The 24747-nt window shown below is 38.4% G+C and overlaps 1 protein-coding gene across 1 annotated transcript; it reads right to left on the bottom strand.

Annotated features, from left to right (window-relative positions):
* Positions 1 to 3343: 3343 nt before the first annotated feature.
* On the bottom strand, positions 3344 to 18284 carry LOC128694486 (pancreatic triacylglycerol lipase). The gene is made up of 9 exons (XM_053784629.2): positions 18012 to 18284; positions 17621 to 17720; positions 13741 to 13895; positions 9143 to 9240; positions 8252 to 8405; positions 7619 to 7731; positions 6116 to 6224; positions 4947 to 5106; positions 3344 to 4468 (listed from the first exon to the last, which is right to left on the bottom strand). Exons 1-9 carry the CDS (start codon positions 18031 to 18033, stop codon positions 4411 to 4413), a joined length of 969 nt encoding a protein of 322 aa, XP_053640604.2. The 5' UTR covers positions 18034 to 18284; the 3' UTR covers positions 3344 to 4410.
* Between the last annotated feature and the right edge of the window lie 6463 nt (positions 18285 to 24747).

Genomic DNA, 24747 nt, shown 5'->3' with positions numbered 1-24747 from the left:
GCCGCCCATGGAACTCCGTCTACTGCACGCCATCCACCACACGACACACGACACACCACAAACACACCATCCGTAACATATCCATAACACACCACCCACAACACACCATCCCAAGATACCCCAACCACGACATCCTAACCACGACACTCCAACCACGGCACCCCATTCATAAAAATTCTATGTAAACCGGAGAACATAGAAAAACTGGAATTTGAGCACAAAAGCCAGAGACGAATTCTAAAGACAAAACATGGAATCAGAACACTAGTTCAATACTACTACAAAACTGAACACAAAATTCGTACCGAGAAATTTCACATTTACTTAAGTAAGACAATTATCCTAACGGAGGAGAGAAGGCAATGAGGGATAAAAGTTGGATATCAGATTTTGGGTAAATATTTTCTGGGAAAAGACCAACATTTTTGGTAACCATTGAAGCTAGGGGATTTGAACACAGACAACTGGGTAGGACAAGGCAGAACAAGCAAGATGGGAAGAAGTTACTTAGCCAATTAGACACAACGATGTCATTGGGTTTAACAGAGATACACTGTACAACCCTCGACGACACACCTCACTGTATACCACACTATATGCGACACACCACACCGTACACCACACTATATACAACACACCACACCGTACACCACTCTATATACGACACACCACACCGTACACCACACTATATACAACACACCACACCGTACACTACACTATATACAACACACCACACCGTACACCACACTAGATACAACACCCCACACAGTACACCACTCTATATACAACACACCACACCGTACACCACACTATATACAACACACCACACCGTACACCACACTATATACAACACACCACACCGTATACCACACTATATACAACACACCACACCGTACACCACTCTATATACGACACACCACACTATATACGACACAGCACACATAAAATCTAATTCTAAATCGGTTAACTATTCCACGTTAAATACATAATGTTATTATACACATTCTGACGCTAATTGTTTGTGAAAGTATACATAGCGTATATAGCAAGTAAAGGAGAAATATATAATTCATGTTAAGCACTCAATCCATGTGGGTCATTCAGCGCAAGACATGATGAAGGCTCGATCCTCCGTCTGCTGAGTATGAGACAGACACCCTTCTTGTTTGTACTCGCCTATATCAAGCAAGTCAGCCTCCCAAGCTGCCATTATTTCAACCATATAAAGTTCAAACAACTCCTATGTGATGTAGTCTGTAATAATATTATTTTTTTATGGAGAAAGTCAGCACTCATAGGGGCTATTGAAAGCCTGGGGAATAGTGAGCAGTTACGTTCCATCCAAGGAAGAGGATGATAATTTAGTTCCTTACAACATAGCTATTCTCTGGTATCAAGGTACGTCCTCCAAAGAATATGTTAAAAAAACTTCCCTTACTGTGAGTCTTGATTTGTAGAGTTAATATGCAATAAGGATACCACACACCTCACTATATGACAGGAACCATATCCTTCAAACTCATCCGAAGTAATAAGACCGCCTAACCTTCCTTGCCTCTCTCTTCCTGTGTACCAACAATCTTTTTCCACTGATCTATCTTATCCTAATCCTTCCGTTCCCCAGTCTTGCCATCCTTCTTACGGCCTAATATCTCTTAGCTAATCAATTTTAACCTGAAGCATAACCTAGTCATATTAATAATGAATCTTCGAGGTCGAAATTAATTCTGGATATACAAGTTTTCTTCACCCTCATAAGGGGAGAAAAGTTATGATCCTTCTGATACATAAATTTTAATGATAATCAGGTTACCATTTATAATTTGCTTACAAATCAAGTGAAAAGAGAGAGACCATGCAAAGTCTTCTCATTAAAGCCTTCTCTTTAAAACGTTTTCTTTAAAACCTTTTTAAAAACCTCTTTTAAACTTTCTAAAACCCTCCCTTTAAATCTTCTCTTTAAAACCTTTTAATTAGAATTTACAAACATTTCTAAGCTGTCTAATGTTCCTCTATTACACGTGCAGCTGTAGGTATTAGTATAGCATATGGAACTTGCAAAACTTTCTAGTAAACAAACTGCGCTAACCAGGTAGCCAGCAATAAACTTTCTCAGGAAATCACAAATAAAACCTTCTTAAGTAACCACAAAGGAAGCCTTCTAAGTTAGCCACAAGGAAAGCCTTCTCAGGTAGCAACACAGGAAGCCTTCCCAGGTGGCTACAAGTGAAACCTTCTTAGAAGGCTTATGGCAGCTTTTTTAGAAGGCCACAATGGAAATCTCAGGCGGCCACAAGAAAAGTCTTCTCTACTGGCCACAAGGGAAGCTGTCTCAGGTGGCTACATGGGAAACTTTTCCAACTAGACACAAGTAAAGCTTTCTCAGGCGGACACAGGGAAAGCCTTCCCAACTGGTCACAAAGGAGGCCTTCTGAGGTGGTCACAATAGAAGCCTTCCCAAATATCCACATAGGAAGCCTTCTTAGATGGCCACAAAACAAACCTTCTTAGTTATATTATAGACAAGGTTGCATTAACATTTTGTGGAGTCCCAAACACATTATGAATTTATGGCCCCTTCGTAATTTATATACTCATAATTCATAAATATACACTACAATTTATATTTTCCAATAACAAATAGGAACCTGGGGCACCGAAAGGAAAGAAAAAAATTATACAAAGCAAAACAATATACTCTTTTAACTATTAAAATCCATATAAGAAAAATGCAATGTAGCTAATTCTATGGTCACCATCTTGAACACTATAAGCTTAGTCGTCCACTTGTTGAAGAATGTAGAGTTAGGCTATATAATAACTTATGTGTTGTGTCAAGGTATTATTAATGAAAATACGATACAAAATATACCAGGTATGTTTTCTGAGCGTAGTTCCGGTTCCTTGAATATTTTTAAGATTATTATTATAAATATTATTAAAATTTTGTTATTAATTGTAGTATAATAATAATAATAATAATAATAATAATAATAATAATAATAATAATAATAATAATAATATAATAATAATAATAATAATAATAATTATTATTATTATTATTATTATTATTATTATTATTATTATTATTTATGGTTAAGTGCTAAGCTCGTCACGGCCATGCAGTGTCTCGGAATGGGAGTTAATTAGGTTTGATCCAAGGACAGGGAGGACAGCCCCAGTTCCTAGGATCAAGAAAATTCCACCGACATCGAAATAGCCCCATTAAAAGAATGTCTTGTAATAAAATAAGAGAAAAATACATATAGGGTTTCAAAATATTTAAAATAAAAGTTTATAAAAGTTCTTTTGTATTTGGGAAATATATGCAATAAGAAATACCTTATTTTTTCATCGTTTTATTGACAGATTAGCTACATTTTTGCTGCTACTTAATATGCTAATAAACATAATCTTTAATAGTAATATTTATTTAGGTTGGATGGATGGTATATGTACAGCCTTTAGTTATCTAGTTCTTAACTAGTTGTTAGTTAAAAACAGACACAAATGCAATGTAATGAGATGCTTTATTAATGATTGCTTGGGCGAAACGTCATTCGTTGTGAATAAAGGTTCTCATTATACTTCACTTCTATCAGTGCAGTGCATGTAGTCAATGCATTGACTGTAGTCAGTGCAGTGACTGTAGTGAATGTAGTGAGTGTGGTTGAGAGAGTAACTATGGAATCTTCGATCAGAGGACATCTTTCACAACTACTCCTGGTCCAATCCTTGGGTATGACCTACTTCCACTGGAAAATCCCTCCTACTAGGTTTAGGTAAGATTTGTCAGAAAACGAGACAAGCGTTTCCTGACGCGGGTCTTAGATGATGACCCGTCGTTGGTCGTAGTTATAACCATTTTTTTCCCGTGCTACTAGTGACAATACCTTCTGCTGCACGTCCTTCACCTGATGCCAGTATATAAGAACCAAGTTTCATGCCTGTGCTTCATATTCTTCAAGACTAATGTGCTCTTTACTAACTTCAAAACTGATGGACTTATATAATTCTATTATTTTCCCATTATGGTCTTGAATTCGTATTGATAAAGCCAGTGCATGGCGAAACGTCTACAAATAAAGATACCCAGATGTCGCACATGTGTCTAATTTTTCATCAGTAACTATGGTAACCGTGATTGAGACGTCAACTGATTCTAACGGAAGACGAGAATGAGAGGGAAAGTGATTGGAAAAAATTTTGATAGCGAGGATGAAATTGTATGGAAAAATCATAGGTATAAATATCGATTATGTGGGAGTAAGGATTATACAAATAAATATCGAGAAGGAGAATGAATGCGAGACGGTTTATATAGTTTAGATTAACTTGGAATTGACTGGGGTTCAATAGGTGATCACTGCTTCCTACCCCAGACACTTGTTCCGTCATCTCTTGTAGCATCTAGCCTTGGGCGTAGGGTGGGTCGCTGTTAGTGGCCAGGAAGTAAGTCCCTCGCAAACTGCAAACGTAAATAATGTATCAGTAGTCCCTTTAATAGCTTTATTATGCACTTCATGCTCATTCTCTGGGCGGTAGTTACCCCATACCCAACCTGTGGGAGGTAGTTACCCCTTACACATGTTGTGGGAGGTAGTCACCCCATATCCATCATGTGGGAGGTAGTCAAAATTTCACAGAGGTTCTAAACAAACAAGTCAACCAATAAATCAGCGTTGAGTTAGTGTGTCGTCATCGCTCTATAACTTAGTTTTTCTTGATTAAGAATACTTTGTCTTCCTCTTGAGGCATTCTGACTGACGGAAAAGAAAAAGGCAACAATCTAACTTACTTGAGCATCCCTACTCTCCCTGGCTACCACTTCTTTTTCCTCATCCCGTACATTTTACTCCTCTATCCATCCCTTTCCTTGGTGTCCCTTGCCCTTTCCAGTCTTCATTTGCCCTTCCCTCCCCTCCATTTTCCTTCCCATGTGTTACCTGTGACTGACGTGGAAGCCCATCTCTGCACAGCTTGGGGCGCAGGAGCACTGCCCTTCCAGGTAGGACTCCCAGTCACTGCAAGGCTGAGCCTTGAACACCGGTGACCCGTTGATGCTCTCCGTCCACAACTTGGTTGACCTACCGTGGCTGCACCCGCCTGTGACAACACCATAAACACTCATCTTAATAATCAACATACTGGGCAGGAAATTAGTTTTCAGGGTGAGAGGGAGAATGCTAGCAATTTAATAGTTCTCTTATTCAGTTATTCATAGCATGTTATATATTGAGAGATTCGGAATACGTCCAAAACTCGAGTCGAATAAATAGGAGCATTGCAGAAGTGAGAAAATGCATTGCACCAAGTGGCTGTTATATGACTCAAGGCAATTACTGGAGAAAGGGATATCTCTCTCTTATCACACACACACACACACACACACACACACACACACACACACACACACACACACACACACATATATATATATATATATATATATATATATATATATATATATATATATATATAATATATATATATGTGTCTATATATATATATATCTTTGTATATATATATATATATATATATATATATATGGCGGCAGGCGAGGATTCGACCCCACGGCACATTGTCCCGCTTCAAGAGGCCACACAGTGTATATGTCACCTTACCATCTGAGCCATTGATCCTACAAACAACATGAGCCTAGCGAACTAGGCTTATTTCATGTTGCGAGGACATTTGTGGCAGTGGTATACTCGAGGATTAATTTCAGCTTCCTCCTGTTTGAATACCTGTCTCCACAAGCATTCTAAATAGCAATGAAACCACGAAACAAGTGGCAAATGATTCAAAACCACTTGTTTCGTGGTTCCATTGCTATATAGTCTGCTTGTGGAGGCGGGTATTCAAACAGGAGGAGGCTGAAATTAATCCTTGATCATACCATTGCCACGAGTGTCCCCGCAACATGAAACGAGCTTAGGTGGCTAGGCTCATGTTGTTTGCAGGATCGATGGCTCAGATGATAAGGTGACATGTACATTGTGTGGCCTCTTGAGGCAGGACAAAGTGTCGTGGGGTCGAACAGTGTCTATCGACATGTGGCTTTGACAGATGGTAACTAACACACGGAACTGAGATGCGTTGTACCAGTCACTACCTTCAAGAAGGTCAGTCCATTCGCCTAAGTCAACACAGCCTGGCTGGTGGACACCTCCATTGGGATAGAAATCAACGTGGCCGATGGCGTCCACTAAGCCTACACAGCTCTGTGGAAGCCAGAGGGAGGAAATATTAGTAACAAGTCTTACACTATAGACGCTGTACACATAGAGTGAATCTCTGCATATGTATGACACTTACTGGTGAATGACTCCTGCTATGTGTTGCTTGCATATTACACAGCCAGCCATGAGCTACTGAGAAAACTATATGTCTCTTTCTCTGCATGATCTAGAAAGGTAGCCCCGCATTACATAACCTTAGCTCTCTCTACCTCAATGTACGGAACTGGAAGAGTACAGATTGAGGCACATTTTTTTTACATAAATCAGTTTTACAGGCTAAGAGCTGTTGTCCTACCTCAGCTCATATCAAGCTCAGCCCTATCTAAGCTCTACTACCACTTCCCAGGATGCGACTCACGTCAGTCGACTAATATCCAGATACCTACTTGCTGCTAGGTGAGCAGGGACTCCAGATGTATTAAAACACGTCTAATGTTTCCACTCATACCGGGGATTGTAATGCAGTAAAATGTTAGCACTGAAGATCTGAAACTAATCCGAAGAGGAATTCCTAAGCCATCATTTAAGAATTGTCAAAAATACCTAAATAAAAATGAAAAATTAGGGCATAAACAGCCCAAATCCAAATTTAACCTCCTATCGGAAAACGCTGTTTTAAACCTAAACTGAAGAGAAATTTGTTTGTTATCGCAGAGAGAGCAATCTAATGAAAAAAGAAATGTTTATCCTCAATAAATTTAAAAACGCCCTAAATATGTCTTTTTTATTTTATTTTCTGACTTATATTCCATTTTACATAGAATAAATACTTTATGCCAATCGTTCCAAGAAACTGTTCCGAGTTACCGTACATAAGAAATGAAAACCTGACACATTCTTGAGTTAGGAGCTAAAGAGAAATGAATGGTTGGAGGCAGAAAAGAAAACAAGAAACAAATCTGGCAACCATTTATAGGCCTCCCTTCGAGGATAATTAATTATCATTGTCTTCAGTAAAGAATCTACAATAATAAATCACTGAACAGGTGGGGTTTGAACCAATAGCGAGTGAGTCGTAAAACTCCAGCACTGATTTGGAACTTTATGACTCACTTGCCATGGTTTCAAACCCCACCCGTTCTGTGTTTGTTTGCAATCTTGTTCTTACGATTTCGTGAAGCTGCGGTAATCTATGTCCTACGTAAACCGTTAACCATACAGGGGTTTCCTAATTGACGAGGAAGCCCCCAGATGTTGATGAAACCCTCCAGTTGTGCTTTCATTAAACCACTCAGGAATACACCTGGAAATACCTAATAAGTTCTGCAAGGCACATAGGATCACCCATTAGCTTGTTCAATAACGTAGGAGCACCTAGTTATTCGTTGAATCACCTAGGAGCTGTCAGTAATATAGGAATACCCAGGTCTACCTACCTCCAGGATAGTACCACCATTCGTGTGGATAATTTGGACGAAGTCGGCATCAGTGTTGTCTAAACGACCAGACTCTGGCTTGTCATGAAACTCCGGTCCAGCGGGGTCCATACCTGTCCCGGGACACCATACTGGTTAGTGCATACACACACACACAGACACACACACAGACACACACACAGACACACACACAGACACACACACAGACACACACAGACACACACACACACACACACACACGCACACACACAGACACACAGACACACACACACACACATATATATATATATATATATATCACCTGTTTACATATATATACATATATATATACATATATATATATATATATATATATATATATATATATATATATATATATATATATATATATCACCTGTTTACTGTGATCTTATTGCATATATATATATATATATATATATATATATATATATATATATATATATATATATATATATATATATATATATATATAAAGGTAATTAATAATTAATAACAATAATAATATGATAATAATAATAATAATAATGATAATAATAATAATAATATTAATAATATCAATAATGGCAATAATAGTAGTAATAATAATAACAGAGGGCGGCACTGCAGACGTACCTGTGATGAAGGGTATGGTGAAGGAGGCAGTGTTTTGGCCCACAGCTCCAGCAACGTGAGCGCCTAGTGAATGTCCTGACAACTGCAACTTGGAGGTGTCTAGTCCAGCAGACTCCTTCAGCCACTCCAGGAATTTGGCCGTGTGTTCACCCACCTACACATGGGTAAAGAGTTTTCTGTACTGGTGTCTGTCATCTGTTTATTTCTCTGAAGAGACGGACAAATTGTAGAATTTGTTTTTTTCGGGGAAGGGGGGGAGGGGGGTCAACGTAAGGCTCTGAGTAAAACAACGTTGTCTCAGTAAAAAAATTGTCTGTCCTTATGCTTGTCGGCATTATGTTTTTATGTTTTTTTTTTTATTATACATTACTGTACTCAGGGGTAGAGCAAATACATTGGGACAGGAAGCATGTTAAATACCCTTTTATTATATGTTACTATATCCATGGCATACGAATAGTAGGAGGACCAATTCTATATCTTAATTCTCGCAAATCAGCCATTGGTGTCAGTGGTGGGATGCCAGAGGGACACAGCTAGTATTTACCGGTGTGCAAATGTTGACAGCGGTGAGCTGCTAGAGCCATTAATCTTTAAATACATACCGGTGACATCGATGAGATACCATTGAGCTACTAACATTATTAACCACAGAGGTATATTGCTTGTGACAAGAATGGGATACTAGGGAACCACTAGAAATACTTCTCACAGAACGGTTGCAACTCCATCCCTTCTGTGAGTTGTTGGTGATTGTGTTATTACCATTTCTCGAGTCACTATCAGTGCTTATCAGCATGATATTGTTGACAGCCGTAGGACACCAGGGAGCCACTGTCGGTACTGTTCTTACTAGTGGCGGAATACCTGTGGAACACTGCCAGTACTCACCAGAGGGACATTGTCGACAGCAGTAGGATACCATGGAGCCTCTGCCAGTTTTCCCCAGTCTACTGAGAGGACGTTATATGCACCTAACTTCAGTAGCTCTGGGAAAGAACGTATCAATGGTCATTAGTTGAAAGTCTGGAAATAAATCTTAGAACCATCTAATTTAGGTTAGATGACAATGCACTGAGAGTAGTGATTTACAGTAAAGGTATTCCATTATAATATGGAAACTATTTACTATGGTTTATATGACAGGATCAGCAGACTCAAATGGCACTACAGCTCGCCTCCGTCTAGGCCACAACTGCTTATGTGATAGTTTACCCAACTTGCTGATGTAGATCTCATAATGCATAATATGTATTTTGTATTTTTTTTTCTCGATTATTAACCATTACCCAGCATGACCCAAGAAAGCCAAGCAATATGAGTTATTTCGATTGCTTTTTTTTATCCTCTTTCCCAGGAGACTTCAACATCAACCTTGGCTTACTAGATGATCAGCCTGTAACTGATTTCATCAACAATATGAACAACACACTTCTCATACCAACAATAACTAAACCAACCAGGCTCACTGAGACAAGTACAACCATAATAGACCACATATGGACCAATATACTAGCCCCCCTTAAATCAGGGATAATCACAGATAGCACTACAGACCACTACCCTACCTTCCTCCTGACAAACATTAGTAAACCACCACTTGAATACAACAAAGTCTCGTTTAGACTCCATGACGAGGCTTCAATAAGGAAGTTCACAGCTGACCTAGAGACTGTTGACTGGCCTACAGAATTCTCCAAGGCCAATGGTATTGATGACTGGACAGACATTTTTCTTAACAAATTACTTAGACTATACAACAAACATTGTCCTATAAAAACGAAACAGATCACAAACAAACGGCTTGGTTGCCCATGGCTAACCAGCACCATTCTGAAATCCATTGACAAGAAACACCAATATGAAAAGCAATATAGACAGGGCTTAATACACAAAGATATTCTTAAACATTATTCATCAGTTCTCACCAAAGTAATAAAGAAAGCCAAACAACTATACTACTCCAGTAGATTCACAGACACTAGAGGAGATATAAAAAAGACCTGGAAAACACTCTCTCAGATTCTAGGGACCAACAAACTGAAAAAAAACAAGAATATTGTCCTAACTAAACCTAATGAAACACCACTACATCCCACTGACACAGCTAACAAGATAAACGACTTCTTCTCAACCATAGGATCTAATCTCGGCAATAAAATCCCACATACCAATGCCCATGCCGGGGACTACCTAGATGGGAATTTCCCAAATTCCTTCTATCTTGCACCAACTGAGCCCTCGGAAGTCACCGAGATTATAAAGCCACTTAAAAATAACTCAGGGAATCTGTCTCATGTCCCACCATTACTGTACAAGCGAGCGGCCCATGTCCTTTCACATGCTATTTCATTACTTTTTAACAAGTCACTAGAAACTAGCACCTTCCCGAAACTACTCAAGATGGCAAGGGTTACACCAATACATAAAGGTGGTGACCCTACAGACTTAAACAACTATAGGCCAATATCAAACTTACCATTGCTATCCAAAATCTTTGAGAAACTCATGCACAAGAGAATATATTCATTTATAACGGCTCAAAACATACTCAACCCCTGCCAATTTGGATTCAGGAAAAGTAAAAGCACTAATGATGCAATCATAAAAATGCTAGATCTGCTTTACACAGCATTGGAAAATAAGGAATATCCACTAGGAATTTTTATTGACCTAAGAGAAGCTTTTGACACAGTAGACCACGACATCCTACTCCACAAACTTGACCATTACGGTATAAGAGGTCATGCGCTTGCTTATTTCAAATCTTACCTTACTAATAGGTATCAGTATGTCACCATTAAAGACACAGCATCAACAACACGGCCACTTGATACTGGAGTTCCGCAGGGAAGTGTCCTTGGTCCCCTGCTCTTCCTCATATACATCAATGATCTTCCAAACGTATCCCAACACCTGAAACCCATTCTCTTTGCTGACGACACGACTTATGTCATCTCTCACCCTAATCTTGCCACCCTCAACACCATTGTTAACGAGGAACTGATCAAAATATCGACTTGGATGACAGCTAATAAACTTACGCTTAACACTGACAAAACCTACTATATTATGTTTGGTAGCAGAGCAGGAGATGCACAAATTAACATTAAGATCGACAACACTCTAATTACCAGACATAATGAGGGCAAATTCCTAGGCCTATACCTTGACAACAACCTGAATTTCAGCACCCATATCCAACACATAACCAAAAAAGTATCCAAAACGGTTGGGATCCTCTCCAAGATACGATACTACGTGCCGCAAAATGCCCTTCTCACACTATACCACTCACTTATTTATCCATACCTCACCTATGCTATTTGTGCTTGGGGATCAACTGCAGCAACACACCTAAAGCCAATAATAACCCAACAAAAAGCTGCAGTAAGAATAATCACTAAATCCCATCCCTGGCAACACCCCCCCCCCACTCTTCATAGATCTAAACTTACTCCCTGTTCAGTACATCCACACTTACTACTGTGCAATCTACATCTACAGGACCTTAAACTCCAATATCAACCTTGACCTAAAACGCTTTCTTGATAGTTGTGACAGAACCCACAGGCATAACACCAGACAAACATCTCGACGACATTCCCCGTGTCCGACTAAACCTTTACAAAAATTCAATGTATGTCAAAGGCCCTAAAATCTGGAACACCCAACCTGAGAACTCTAGAACTGCAGACACATTCATCACCTTCAAAACTACCATTAGAAAACATCTTATCTTCCTGATACACCCCATCAACTAACTACACGAATACCACCTGGTGGTTCACACTTACACTCACTCATCCATTTGACCATAAACAGAAATATTAATCTCAATCTTAAAATAATGAATCCTATGATACTCCAATACTGAAACTATGTACTGTGCCAAAACAAAAGCATTCACATTGCTAAACTCACAAACTAGTATTTAGTCACTTAGCCATAATACCAACTTACCTCATAATTTGTAATATTTTAAAATAAAGAATTAAACTAAGTCTGCCCGAAATGCCTAGCCATGCTAGGTGTTCTAGTGGTACACTCTGTAATCATTATTTAACTACATGTAAACCACACAATAACCAAATTCTGTAAATTCAACATTGTAATCCTTATAGAGAATAAACTTTGAATTGAATTTGAATTTGAACTTGAATTTGATAAGAACCCACAACTGTGGTCTAACACCTGGGTACCTACATGGCTGTACAGACACAGATGCAACAGGTGTAAGGAGACGTTCCCAATATTTTCACTCGTACGGGTTCATACCCGGGTCCTGTTGTGAACCGAAGAATCTACTAAATAAGTATTCTCACATCCTGCATTAATATATACTTGAATATGAAATTCTAAATTACTTTAGAGAAAACTCAAAAACATCAAAATATTTACTCTACAGTAAAATATTATATGGATTCGTAGCCAAATATCCCGACTTTACCTATATTATTAAATAATTCTTTACTTCTTTAACATGGTTAACTAAAAAAATGGAATTTTGTTTCTGTTCTAGTCACGGTATTGTGCCTTTTTTTTTTGTTTTGTTTTGTTTTTGTTTTAGGTTATTTCTGAACTTATTATGCACCGCTGTAACATTTGCACTACCTGTTTCAGAAGAGGTTTGTGTTGCATAGGAAAGGCATAAAATAAATAAAGTCACGAAGTCAACACTATGTGTTGATGCTGATTTTCTGTCTCTTGAAATTCAACGACCTGAAAAAGATGTCAGGATTAAGATGCCAGTAAAGCAATTACAGCTCTGTATATAATGCCAGTAAAGCAATTACAGCTCTGTATATAATGCCAGTAAAGCAATTACAGCTCTGTATATAATGCCAGTAAAGCAATTACAGCTCTGTATATAATGCCAGTAAAGCAATTACAGCTCTGTATATAATGCCAGTAAAGCAATTACAGCTCTGTATATAATGCCAGTAAAGCAATTACAGCTCTGTATATAATGCCAGTAAAGCAACCAGTCTTCTTAATCACACACAATAATTGACTGTTGTAATGCCAGTCAAATGGGGACCGTTGAAGGCTCAGTAAACAGTCAAAATCTTATGCATCATCACTTTTTCAGCTTTCATCATATATTTATATTTTTTGTTGTAGTATAACTGGTTATATTTTATGGACTGAGGATAACCAAATCAAACCTAACCTAACTTAACCTAATTTAATCTAACCTAACCTAATCTAACCTAACCTAACCTCAGCTAAACTAGAATTTTGTAGAAAACGTTTGTGAGAAAAGCCAGAGATTTGTATGGGGGTTATATGGATGGACTGAACGAAGACACAAGTTACACAACAAGTTGTTATAGGGAAGTTTCGCTATGCGTAGAGCTATAAGGTGACTCTTTTTTTTATAAAGCTCTACGCATAGCCAAAAGGTGACCCAATAAAAGATTGCTTCTTGAACTTGCGTCTTTATCTTTATATTTGTCGGAAATAACACCGTGTCAGTCTTTACGCACCAGTCTTAGCATCCAGGATAAAGTCTTCATCTCCGTGATTCGAGAAGCCATGGATGATAACAACGGTGGCATCATTAGCGTTTAGCGGTGACCCGGCGAGGCTTGCAGAGTCCTCGATGACCAGCTCGTAGTAGCCGTCGTCGGCGGAGTTGCTCCTGAGAAAACACGAGAGGAAAAACAATGTTACAACTTCGAGGTAAGCTTATGGAAAGTAGAGTCAGGTGACTTTCTTGATACGATCCAGGATTGTTTTTTAAAACAGTTTGTGACAGAGCCAACTAGGGGAAACAACCTCCTTGACTTGGTTCTTGCCAGTAGGGAAACACTAATTAATAATCTTGAGGTTAATGATGAGCTTGGGGAAAGTGATCACAAATCACTCAGTTTTAATATATCATGGAATTCCCCTAATAAAGGCAATCAAGTCTCTGTCCCTGACTTCCGCTTGGCTGATTTCATAGGACTGAAAAATTACTTAGGTGGGTTGAACTGGAATGACCTGACTAAGGGTCAGGTAGGTGGTGATGGTTGCCGATATGATGCTTTCCAGGGCATAGTTCTAGCTGCTCAGTCAAATTATGTTCCAAATAGGGAAATCAGATCAAACAAAAATGATCCTAAATGGATGAACAATAGATTAAAATATCTGATTGGTCAAAAGAGAGGCATATATAGGCAAATCAAAAGAGGAGAGGGGCAATTAAGAAATCGATATATTCAGTTAAAAAGAGAAATAAAAAAGGGAATTAGAAAAGCAAAAAGAGATTATGAGGTTAAAGTTGCAAGACAATCGAAGACTAACCCAAAAGGATTCTTTCAGGTATACAGAAGTAAGATCAGGGACAAGATAGGCCCACTCAAAAGTTCCTCGGGTCAGCTCACTGACAGTGATAAGGAAATGTGTAGAATTTTTAACACATACTTCCTCTCAGTTTTTACACAGGAGGATACCAGCGATATTCCAGTAATGATAAATTATGTAGAACAGGACGATAATAAACTGTGCACGATTAGGGTCACAAGTGACATGGTCCTTAGGCAAATAGATAAATTAAAACCTAACAAATCCCCAGGCCCTGATGAACTGTATGCAAGGGTTCTAAAGGAATGCAAAGAGGAGCTTAGCACACCTTTGGCTAATCTTTTCAACATATCACTACAAACTGGCATAGTGCCAGATAAGTGGAAAATGGCAAATGTGATACCTATTTTCAAAACAGGTGACAGGTCCTTAGCTTCGAACTATAGACCAATAAGCCTAACCTCCATAGTGGGAAAATTTATGGAATCAATAATTGCCGAGGCAGTTCGTAGCCACCTTGAAAAGCATAAATTAATCAACGAATCTCAGCATGGTTTTACAAAGGGGCGTTCCTGCCTTACGAATTTATTAACTTTTTTCACTAAGGTATTTGAGGAGGTAGATCATGGTAATGAATATGATATTGTGTATATGGACTTCAGTAAGGCTTTTGACAGGGTCCCACATCAGAGACTGTTGAGGAAAATTAAAGCACATGGAATAGGAGGAGAAATTTTTTCCTGAATAGAGGCATGGTTGACAAATAGGCAGCAGAGAGTTTGCATAAATGGGGAGAAATCAGAGTGGGGAAGCGTCACGAGCGGTGTTCCACAGGGGTCAGTGTTGGGCCCCCTGCTGTTCACAATCTACATAAACGACATAGATGAGGGCATAAAGAGCGACATCGGCAAGTTTACCGATGACACCAAAATAGGCCGTCGAATTCATTCTGACGAGGACATTCGAGCACTCCAGGAAGATTTGAATATACTGATGCAGTGGTCGGAGAAGTGGCAGATGCAGTTTAATATAGACAAATGCAAAGTTCTAAATGTTGGACAGGACAATAACCATGCCACATATAAACTAAATAATGTAGATCTTAATATTACGGATTGCGAAAAAGATTTAGGAGTTCTGGTTAGCAGTAATCTGAAACCAAGACAACAGTGCATAAGTGTTCGCAATAAAGCTAATAGAATCCTTGGCTTCATATCAAGAAGCATAAATAATAGGAGTCCTCAGGTTGTTCTTCAACTCTATACATCCTTGGTTAGGCCTCATTTAGATTATGCTGCACAGTTTTGGTCACCGTATTACAGAATGGATATAAATTCTCTGGAAAATGTACAAAGGAGGATGACAAAGTTGATCCCATGTATCAGAAACCTTCCCTATGAGGATAGACTAAGGGCCCTGAATCTTCACTCTCTAGAAAGACGTAGAATTAGGGGGGATATGATTGAGGTGTATAAATGGAAGACAGGAATAAATAAAGGGGATGTAAATAGTGTGCTGAAAATATCTAGCCTAGACAGGACTCGCAGCAATGGTTTTAAGTTGGAAAAATTCAGATTCAGGAAGGATATAGGAAAGTACTGGTTTGGTAATAGAGTTGTGGATGAGTGGAACAAACTCCCGAGTACAGTTATAGAGGCCAGAACGTTGTGTAGCTTTAAAAATATGTTGGATAAATACATGAGTGGATGTGGGTGGGTGTGAGTTGGACCTGATAGCTTGTGCTAACAGGTCGGTTGCCGTGTTCCTCCCTTAAGTCAATGTGACCTGACGTGACTAGGTTGGGTGCATTGGCTTAAGCCGGTAGGAGACTTGGACCTGCCTCGTATGGGCGAGTAGGCCTTCTGCAGTGTTCCTTCGTTCTTATGTTCTTATGAGTCTGTTTATATATGAAGGTATTGGAGAGAGTTACAATACTTTTTTAGGATATCCTGTACCATTGTTATCACCATTTTTCTTCTTATTCATCTTTCACTAAACTCTTTTTCTATTTTTTTCTACCACTAGTGCAACCATTACTATTATTACTTTAGCTATCTTGTTGCTACTTCCTTCACTGGTGGTACCATAAGTACTACTACTACTGTTGCTATTGATTTTACTATTACTACTACTACTACTACTACCACTAAAGCTACTATTACTACTACCACTACTAGCAGTAGTAGTACTACTACTACCACCACAACCACCACTACCAACACTACCACCACCACCACCACAATCTTCTTCATCCTAACTCCCGACCTGTTATTTGGTATTCTCTGTTGTTTCTCAGTTGGTAATCGACAATAGTTCAGGAAGGATCAGAATGTCTTGCAAGGTTTCCTCTACTAAGTGAGAGTCACTTGTAAACATTCTCTCTACTTAATCCTCCAGAGTAGAATTTTAAAATCTTACTGAGTACTGGTACTAAAAATTCATTCAACGTTTTCACAATGACGCTAATAGGACAGCAAGCCTTGATAACAGAACGTTTCGCTCAGTTTGGAAAAAGCTTGTATAATAGAGGCTTTGCTGCGTTTTTGTATTATTCGACTTGTGGGAAATTTGCCTACCAACCATCAACAGTTGCCGTGATTGCACGCACACGCAATTGTACAACAAACACGCAAACTTAAATTACACACACACCCACACATACACACACACACACACACACACACACACACACACACACACACACACACACACACACACACACACACACACACACACACACACACACACACACACACACACATAATACTATATTAATATAACATATTGTCGGTAATTTCTACCAACATTATAACACAAAACATGCGACCTAAAATCTAATGATCAACCAAGTACTCCAGCTCTTCCCCCAAAACATGGCTGAAAAGAGACAGTTTATGATGTAAATAATGAACTGCAGAGAACAGTGAAGGAGAGCTACTCTGCAGGGCAGATAGTTTTAGGGGCAGTGTTCCACTCATAGCCAGAAAAACTTCTACACATATCGAAGCAATGTACAAATTAAAGTTTCTTGCGAGATGCTCTCTCTGTTTTTTTTTTTTCCAGCAAAGACAGTCTTACTTGGTCCAGAGGAGGAAGCGGACATCGTCGACTGTAGCTCTGGGTGGCTCCTGCTCTCGGACCTTAGGGGCGGTCATGACACCTGCCGCCACCACCACCACTGCCACAACACACATAAAACAGGACAGTTAGAGGGTTATACATATTTTATAACTAGTGCATGCATTGAAACGTGTAATAAATATGTCGAAACATGAAGAAAAGACTTGGCCATAAAATTCTACATACAACAAATCTTTATTTTTGAGTAACAAATCTACCATCATCTTCGATTTAAAGTTATGTTATTGATTCTATGATGACAACCATGTTAATGTCTTAAGGAAAGAAATTACTGCTATGATCTGTACATTATTAATTCATCCTTACAGAAGTAGTCATGTCATCTTACCAAAGAAGACAAGTTTTAACATCGTCGTCAAAAGCACTTTCTAGCAACCGCAGCTTTAATGCTAACACAGCACTACTAGTTCCTTGCAGATCCTAAGACCCCACTAGCTCCTTGCAGATCCTAAGACCCCACTACCTCCTTGCAGATCCCAAGATTACTAGTTCTTTGCAGATCACAAGACTCCACTAGCTCCTTGCCGATCCAAAGACACCACTCGCTTCTCGCAGATGCCAAGAGAATCTCAGCTACCTAAAGAGACTGCAGACTCACACATCTCGTTAAGCCAAGGCGAGTATTTATACGGCGTATAAATAACTCTCCAAGGACGCTGCTCCAGCTGTATGGGAGCTGGATGGGAAAATGGGGCCAGTGAGGAGGTGGAGGAGGAATATGAAGTGTTTTTTTTTTTAGCGAAATTTGGATATATTGTACGATATATTGATAGTTACATAGCGGGAACGAAAGCTTTTTTCCTGTCATGTTGGGAGAGGAGGCCATAGGACTAGTGTTGGAGGCGTGATGATGTAGTGCTGACAGATATCGAGTGAATAACAAAAACATTGGAAAAGGCAGAATATGACTTCCAGTGTTAGAATGCTGATCCTAAATGTGGCATAATTTTGAAGATTTCTAGATTGCTTCATTTTTAAGGGGTTCCAGATGTTGCGTCATAGTGAAAGGTTCCAGATGTTGCGTCATTGTTAAGGGTTCCAGATGTGGCATCATTGCGAAGGTTGCCAGAAGGTTTACTAGCTTAGAATGACTGGCAGAATCAGAGAAGGGAGTATAAAAAGGCATAACTTTATCTCATATCACATAGGTGTTTATGATCACTTATTATTCGAGATTATTATTCAGACTGTACACCTGAGAACTCTACCACCTGCATCACTGCGACGTTACTATTTAGGAAAGGGCGATGTGGGAAAGAATGACTGGGAAAAACAGAGGAAAGGAGATGAATAAGGAAATGAAGGTGGTTAGGAAAATGCTGAAATGGATGACGAGAGAAAAGAAAGAAAAGAGGGGGCAAGGATGGAGAATTTTATTCATGGAGAAAGCCCTAAACCCATAAAGATCATAAAATCCCAAGAAAACAGAAAACATTCAGCTTTTATCCAAAGAAGAGGAAAGTGTGATGTAATTAGTTTAGAATGCCGACAAAATGAATACTAAAACACTTTTGCAAAAGTGTTAAATACTCCAAGAAGAAAGTAGCTTCAATTCCTCAGATCAGGAGCCCCTCACCAACATCAAGGCACACCTCCCTGAAAAGGCTCTGGCAACAAACCTCCCGATACCATAACCTCATTACCGATGTGTACTAATAATTGACTAAAGGGATTCATAACTAACCCAAAATTTAAGAGAGTCCTTAGATGACGTTAAGGTGCGTCCTGGCCATTGTAGAATCACCTTAAAACTTAATATTAAAATAAAAGAGCTAAAAAGAGATTAGACTAAGAGCCGGCACTCAACCTCCCCTCTTCCCCCTATAAAAACAAATCGGCGAATATACATTCAATGCTCCCATATCTCTCCTTTACTTCTCCCGATAGCGGCCATGGTTTCTACCAATGATAATCACTACAATACAGACAGCATGAGTATAAACAAACACAGGTACGCCGTAGTGTTCCTACGATAGAATGTGTAGGGTGATGTGTCCTCAGAGCAGAGCTCGCGTCTCATAGACACATTGTAGAGGAATATGTATACTATATCCCTTAAGTGATATATACACATTCCTCAGCAATGTATACACATGTATACACATTTCTCAGCAATGGGATATAAATGAACAATTTATTGCAATACGGGGGAATTTACGTGCCTATTTAAATAAAATAGGCAGGTGAACTCTGGTTGTTTAGTCTGCACCTAAAATGAAGGGAAGAATACACCGAGATGTATATACCTCTGTGTACATATACACTTAAAGCTTACTTCAGTTTCCATAGTAAGGATAAAATTATGTTTATTCCCAAATGTGGTGATTAAAGTAAATTTTTAGTTTATATACACTACTGTCGGTGTACAGTAAGGTTATATGCAACACATGCTTACAGACGATCACAATAATCACTTTTCAAAATACAAAAATAACGCCAATAAGTTATCATTTGACTGTCACAAGAGAGTTACAAAAATTATCTTGAGTGACCTTCATGATGTTTGTCTGGGAATTTCCATGTAGTCAGCTGTACCAGTTCTCTTCTGATAAAAATGTCTTGGTGGAAAAAATCGTAACACCTTTAGTAGTTATTTTTATTTATTTATTTATTAACACATCGGCCGTTTCAGTTCTTTGAATCAAGAGCCTCCACCAGCAACAAGGCATCCTTAACAGGACAAGCAACCGTGACGCACCATCTCTTCGGCTAACATGGCTGTAAAATACTGAGTACTTCTCAGATTTCCAAGTTCTTGCAGTGCTAATGTCTTCAGTTCCCTTTAGTGCAAGTGTGGGGACCCATAGCCTCGAAGATGTCAGTAAAACAGATTAGAGGAAGATATATTGAATTTCCTCGTGGGGGCAGTATGAATATTCTTTTTCTCTAAGTTCATAATGATTAGTAATTTATTCACCTAAATCATCTTGTATGATTTTATAATAAAAACTTATTGTCCCACGGGAAAGGATTTAAAAACCAAGAAAAATTCTTAGCTAAAGAAATGCTCACGAGAGTTTGCTATTATATGTGTCCTCATTAATGTGGAAGATAAGTTTCTCCTCCACACGAGTTTAGCTTCGGCAAAAAGTTGAATTATCATGAATTCATTTTAGTAAGACAATATTTAGTAGGCTAAATGCCAAAATATTGAAACAGTCTAGGCTGTATATAAGTCGAATTTCACAAATCCAGTTCATTGTCGTGGAATTCTTATGAATTAGCCAATGATTTATTGTACCGTTGAATTATTGAAGTATTTAAAACATTTGTTAAATTTTGCCTTGTCTTGTATGCCTTAAGATATAGGTCAGGATTTTCAAAATTTACGAATCAAATACTCACAGTTGGTCAACACTCAAACAATACGTAAAATTGATTTAATATATAATTTTTTTTTCAAAATTGATCATCGAAATTGTTTTAAAATCAGATACACGTGTTAAAATAAAATGATACTTCGCCTTCCAAGTAACTTGATAATTTTTGGCAAGTTTAAGGTACTTTACTGACATAACCAACAAAAGTGGTCAGGCAAACCAGATTCCAAGTGGACCTTGGTGGGATATTAGACAAGCGGGAAAAAAGGAGTTAATATTATGCTAACTGATATTGGTGAAATTTACATTTAATTTATACTCTATGAAACTGGAGAGACTAGGCTCTCATGATAATGCTTTTTACTGCTTCGGTCACTAATCAGGCCAAGCGGATTAAGAGTTAGGAGATATCATATATGTATTAATGTACCTAGAGTTAGATGATTGGTTGGTTTACTAGAGAAAGGATATTGAGCACACGAAGGTCATTAAGGCAAAATTATTTCTCAGAGAATGTACTCTAAATGATTTACATCCATTAGATTATTATAATAAAAAAGAAGCACTAAGCCACAAGGGCTATACAGCACATCCATCAGAATATATAATCTTGCAACCCGGAAAAGTCCCAAATTTAATGGTTAGTGATTAAAGTAGGTAAGTGGAGTAATGAAGTATTATATAAACAAATGAGCTTAAATAACTATGATAAACAGTGTTAGAAAAATTAAGTAAAACGTTCATTTTTGGTTTTTGAAGCCCAGACGCATTAACGTATATTTCAACCCCTTCTTAGAATGTGTCCCATAACTGTCGGCTAACACTAAGGTTTATGTACCGCTAGGCGAGCAGGGGCAGCAGGTATCAGTGAACATGTCCAAGGCCTCTAGTCGCCCCAGTATCGAATCCGGGGTACTTCGTTTGTGAACTGTAGGCTTTATCATTGAGTCACAAGCTTAATGTTGCTGATAATTTTACTAAAAATGTCCTTGGATTCTCGGAGATATTGTACTAGCTTTTATTTCAAATTTCGTTCAAATCAGACAAATAATTTAAAAAATAAGAATTTCTGTTCCTATGGTTTTATTTTCAAAATAGTCTGCAGTCGTAACTCATGTACGAATAGAGCACAACTTGTTGAAATCGCTTCTAATATTTTCACTGTTTGAGGTTCACCACTTGGCTAATAGTGATCGAGGAAAGAATTGTTCATTCCTTGAATAAGCTTCAATCAATATATATCTGCAACACTAAATATAATTTTCTATTACCATTTAGAGTATTACAGAATGTTCAAAACTGACTCAACATTTTTGGTATTATACAGACATTTTTGTAATATTTATAAATGAAGAAGCTCTTAAAAATTGCTGAACAGTCTTGTAAATGAACAATTTATTAATTATAGAATACGTATTGTCCATTTACATCATTCACATTTCAAACAAGCAATTAAGTTAAAAATGCAACAAACAATCTTAGTCAAAAGGAATTCAAAAGCTGACATACTGTGGTGAGTTACTGTAGTAATCTAACTTTTACCTGTATGTCCTACGAATTATTGGTTGCTGCCTGTGCAGGAAATTTCATAAACACTAGGTACATTAAAAGTTAATTCTAGATTAAAGGGAGGGGGGGGGTCAAGTGAGGTACGAGCCAAAGAGCATCTCTATACAAAAGAAATCCTTATAATACAGATTTCTGGGCAATCTGGAAACAAAAAAGGTGATGTTTTTCAAATAAGTTTTCATTCTCTGTAGGGAAAAGAAACCCACAGCAGGTTGATGCATTTTATAACATCACTATGTAAACAATGAAATTTTAGTATCCAGTCCTGTCAAGAGCACGTCTTTCTTGCAATCACTGGAAACACAGTTATCTAGTCCACAGAGTTCAACACAAGTAGGCTAGCAGCTACTACTGCCTCGGCCAGTCATGGGAACCACTGCCTCCCACACCTTCGGATATTTTCTTAGATCTCAGTCCCCAGCACAGCACGCCAGAGGTTGAGTTCGCTGTGCACCAATTACAGGGGTCAACAGCACCACTGAGCGAGTTAACACTTTATTAAACCTGCTTCAGGTGATATAACCGTAACAAATTTAACGTGACCTACATGTTTAACTGTCCACTTTTTCGAAGATTATATTTATGAAAAAGAAATGAGCTAATGTCATATATTAATTAAAGCAAAAATTGTGAGCACATATTTGCTTCTTGAACATATAGAATACACATATAACTGGAATTATTGTACAAATACCCAAGTGTATTTTAATTTCATTTAAATATATACGTGATATGCTGTCTGCTACCATCCGCTGAATCAATAAAAGGTTCGCCATAAAATATCCAATACCGTCCAAAGGCTGGATATGTGTTGCTCAATAACCTGGCCTCTTCCATCGACAGAACAGATAGGTGGCGCACTATAAACATACCGCTACACTCCAAAGGATGGATTTCATCTGCAATATAAACTAGTTGCTGCCGTCCATAGGATAGATATGGACTGCACAATATACTGTCTGATACAGTTCACAGGATGAGTGTCATGTCTGATATAGTTCACAGGATGAGTGTCATGTATACAATATAATTTCCAATACCATTCACAGGATGAATATAGGGTACAAAATTATATGGCAAATTCTACCGCAAATCTCATTTTGAAGAAATTCTGAAAGCTGGACAGCTTGGCAGTATTATCATACTGAGGATCAAGTCAGTATCCTGCATGTGCTTTAAGCATATAGCAGGACAAATAGATAAATATTTAACTACCAGATTAACTGGTTTTCATGCCCATGTCTGTGATATAACTCAATGATATAATGTCTTTCCTTCTCTCTTTCCAACGAGAGCAATAATATGTCTTACCCGTAAGCGTAAGTACGAAGAAATCAAGAGTTACTATCAGTTCGGCCAGGAGGATACCCTAAATTAAAGGAAGATAGCGGTTATGTACAGCAGAAGTTAGGGCACGCACGAAGGAATGTCGTAAACAAGCTCAAAATACTGCAGCTGCCCATTAACTAGATGGAATAATCTCCCTCACTTGCAGTATGACGGGCGGCCAGAGGCAGCCTCGTTACCATTCCTAATTTGCGCGTTCTTATCTTCACGGCGAGCCATGTATGTTTCTCCAAGTCATCAGCAGTACTAATACCGTGTCTTGGGTATATCCTAGGACACTAGGTGGTGATGCCTTGTTTTCTAAATGGGATGAAAAACCAAGCTCTGGTAAGATCGAGGCTGTTGATACCTCAGCACCGGCCACCCACCAGTTGCTTATTTACTGAATCATCACCTGACAAATACCCCTGCCGTAGAACGCTTTCCTGTTTCCTGACAAGTAAAACAGCACCACAGAATACTCAGTGCTATACTAAAGGAATACTCAATCACAGTTTCAAGAAAATTCTGTGTTTTATTAAAAATCTTGAGCCTTAGCATTCAAGAATCCTAAATGAGTCTTATGCCTCTATGAATACTTAGTTTCAGGGTTCAGATATACACAACGTTAGCCATCAGGAAGTCGTTATTTCAGCCTTTAATTACTTTAATAAAAGTCTGGCTTATATTACACTGAAGTCTGAGCACACAGACAGTTGAAATTATTGAGGTTTAAGTACTGAGAGAAAGAGAGAGAGAGAGAGAGAGAGAGAGAGAGAGAGAGAGAGAGAGAGAGAGAGAGAGAGAGAGAGAGAGAGAGAGAGAGAGCACTTAATATAAGTTTTCCTT

The sequence above is a fragment of the Cherax quadricarinatus genome, chromosome 60 (assembly GCF_038502225.1).
Source record: "Cherax quadricarinatus isolate ZL_2023a chromosome 60, ASM3850222v1, whole genome shotgun sequence".
Taxonomy (NCBI): Eukaryota; Metazoa; Arthropoda; class Malacostraca; order Decapoda; family Parastacidae; genus Cherax; species Cherax quadricarinatus.
This window is presented reverse-complemented; position numbering and strand designations above follow the sequence as displayed.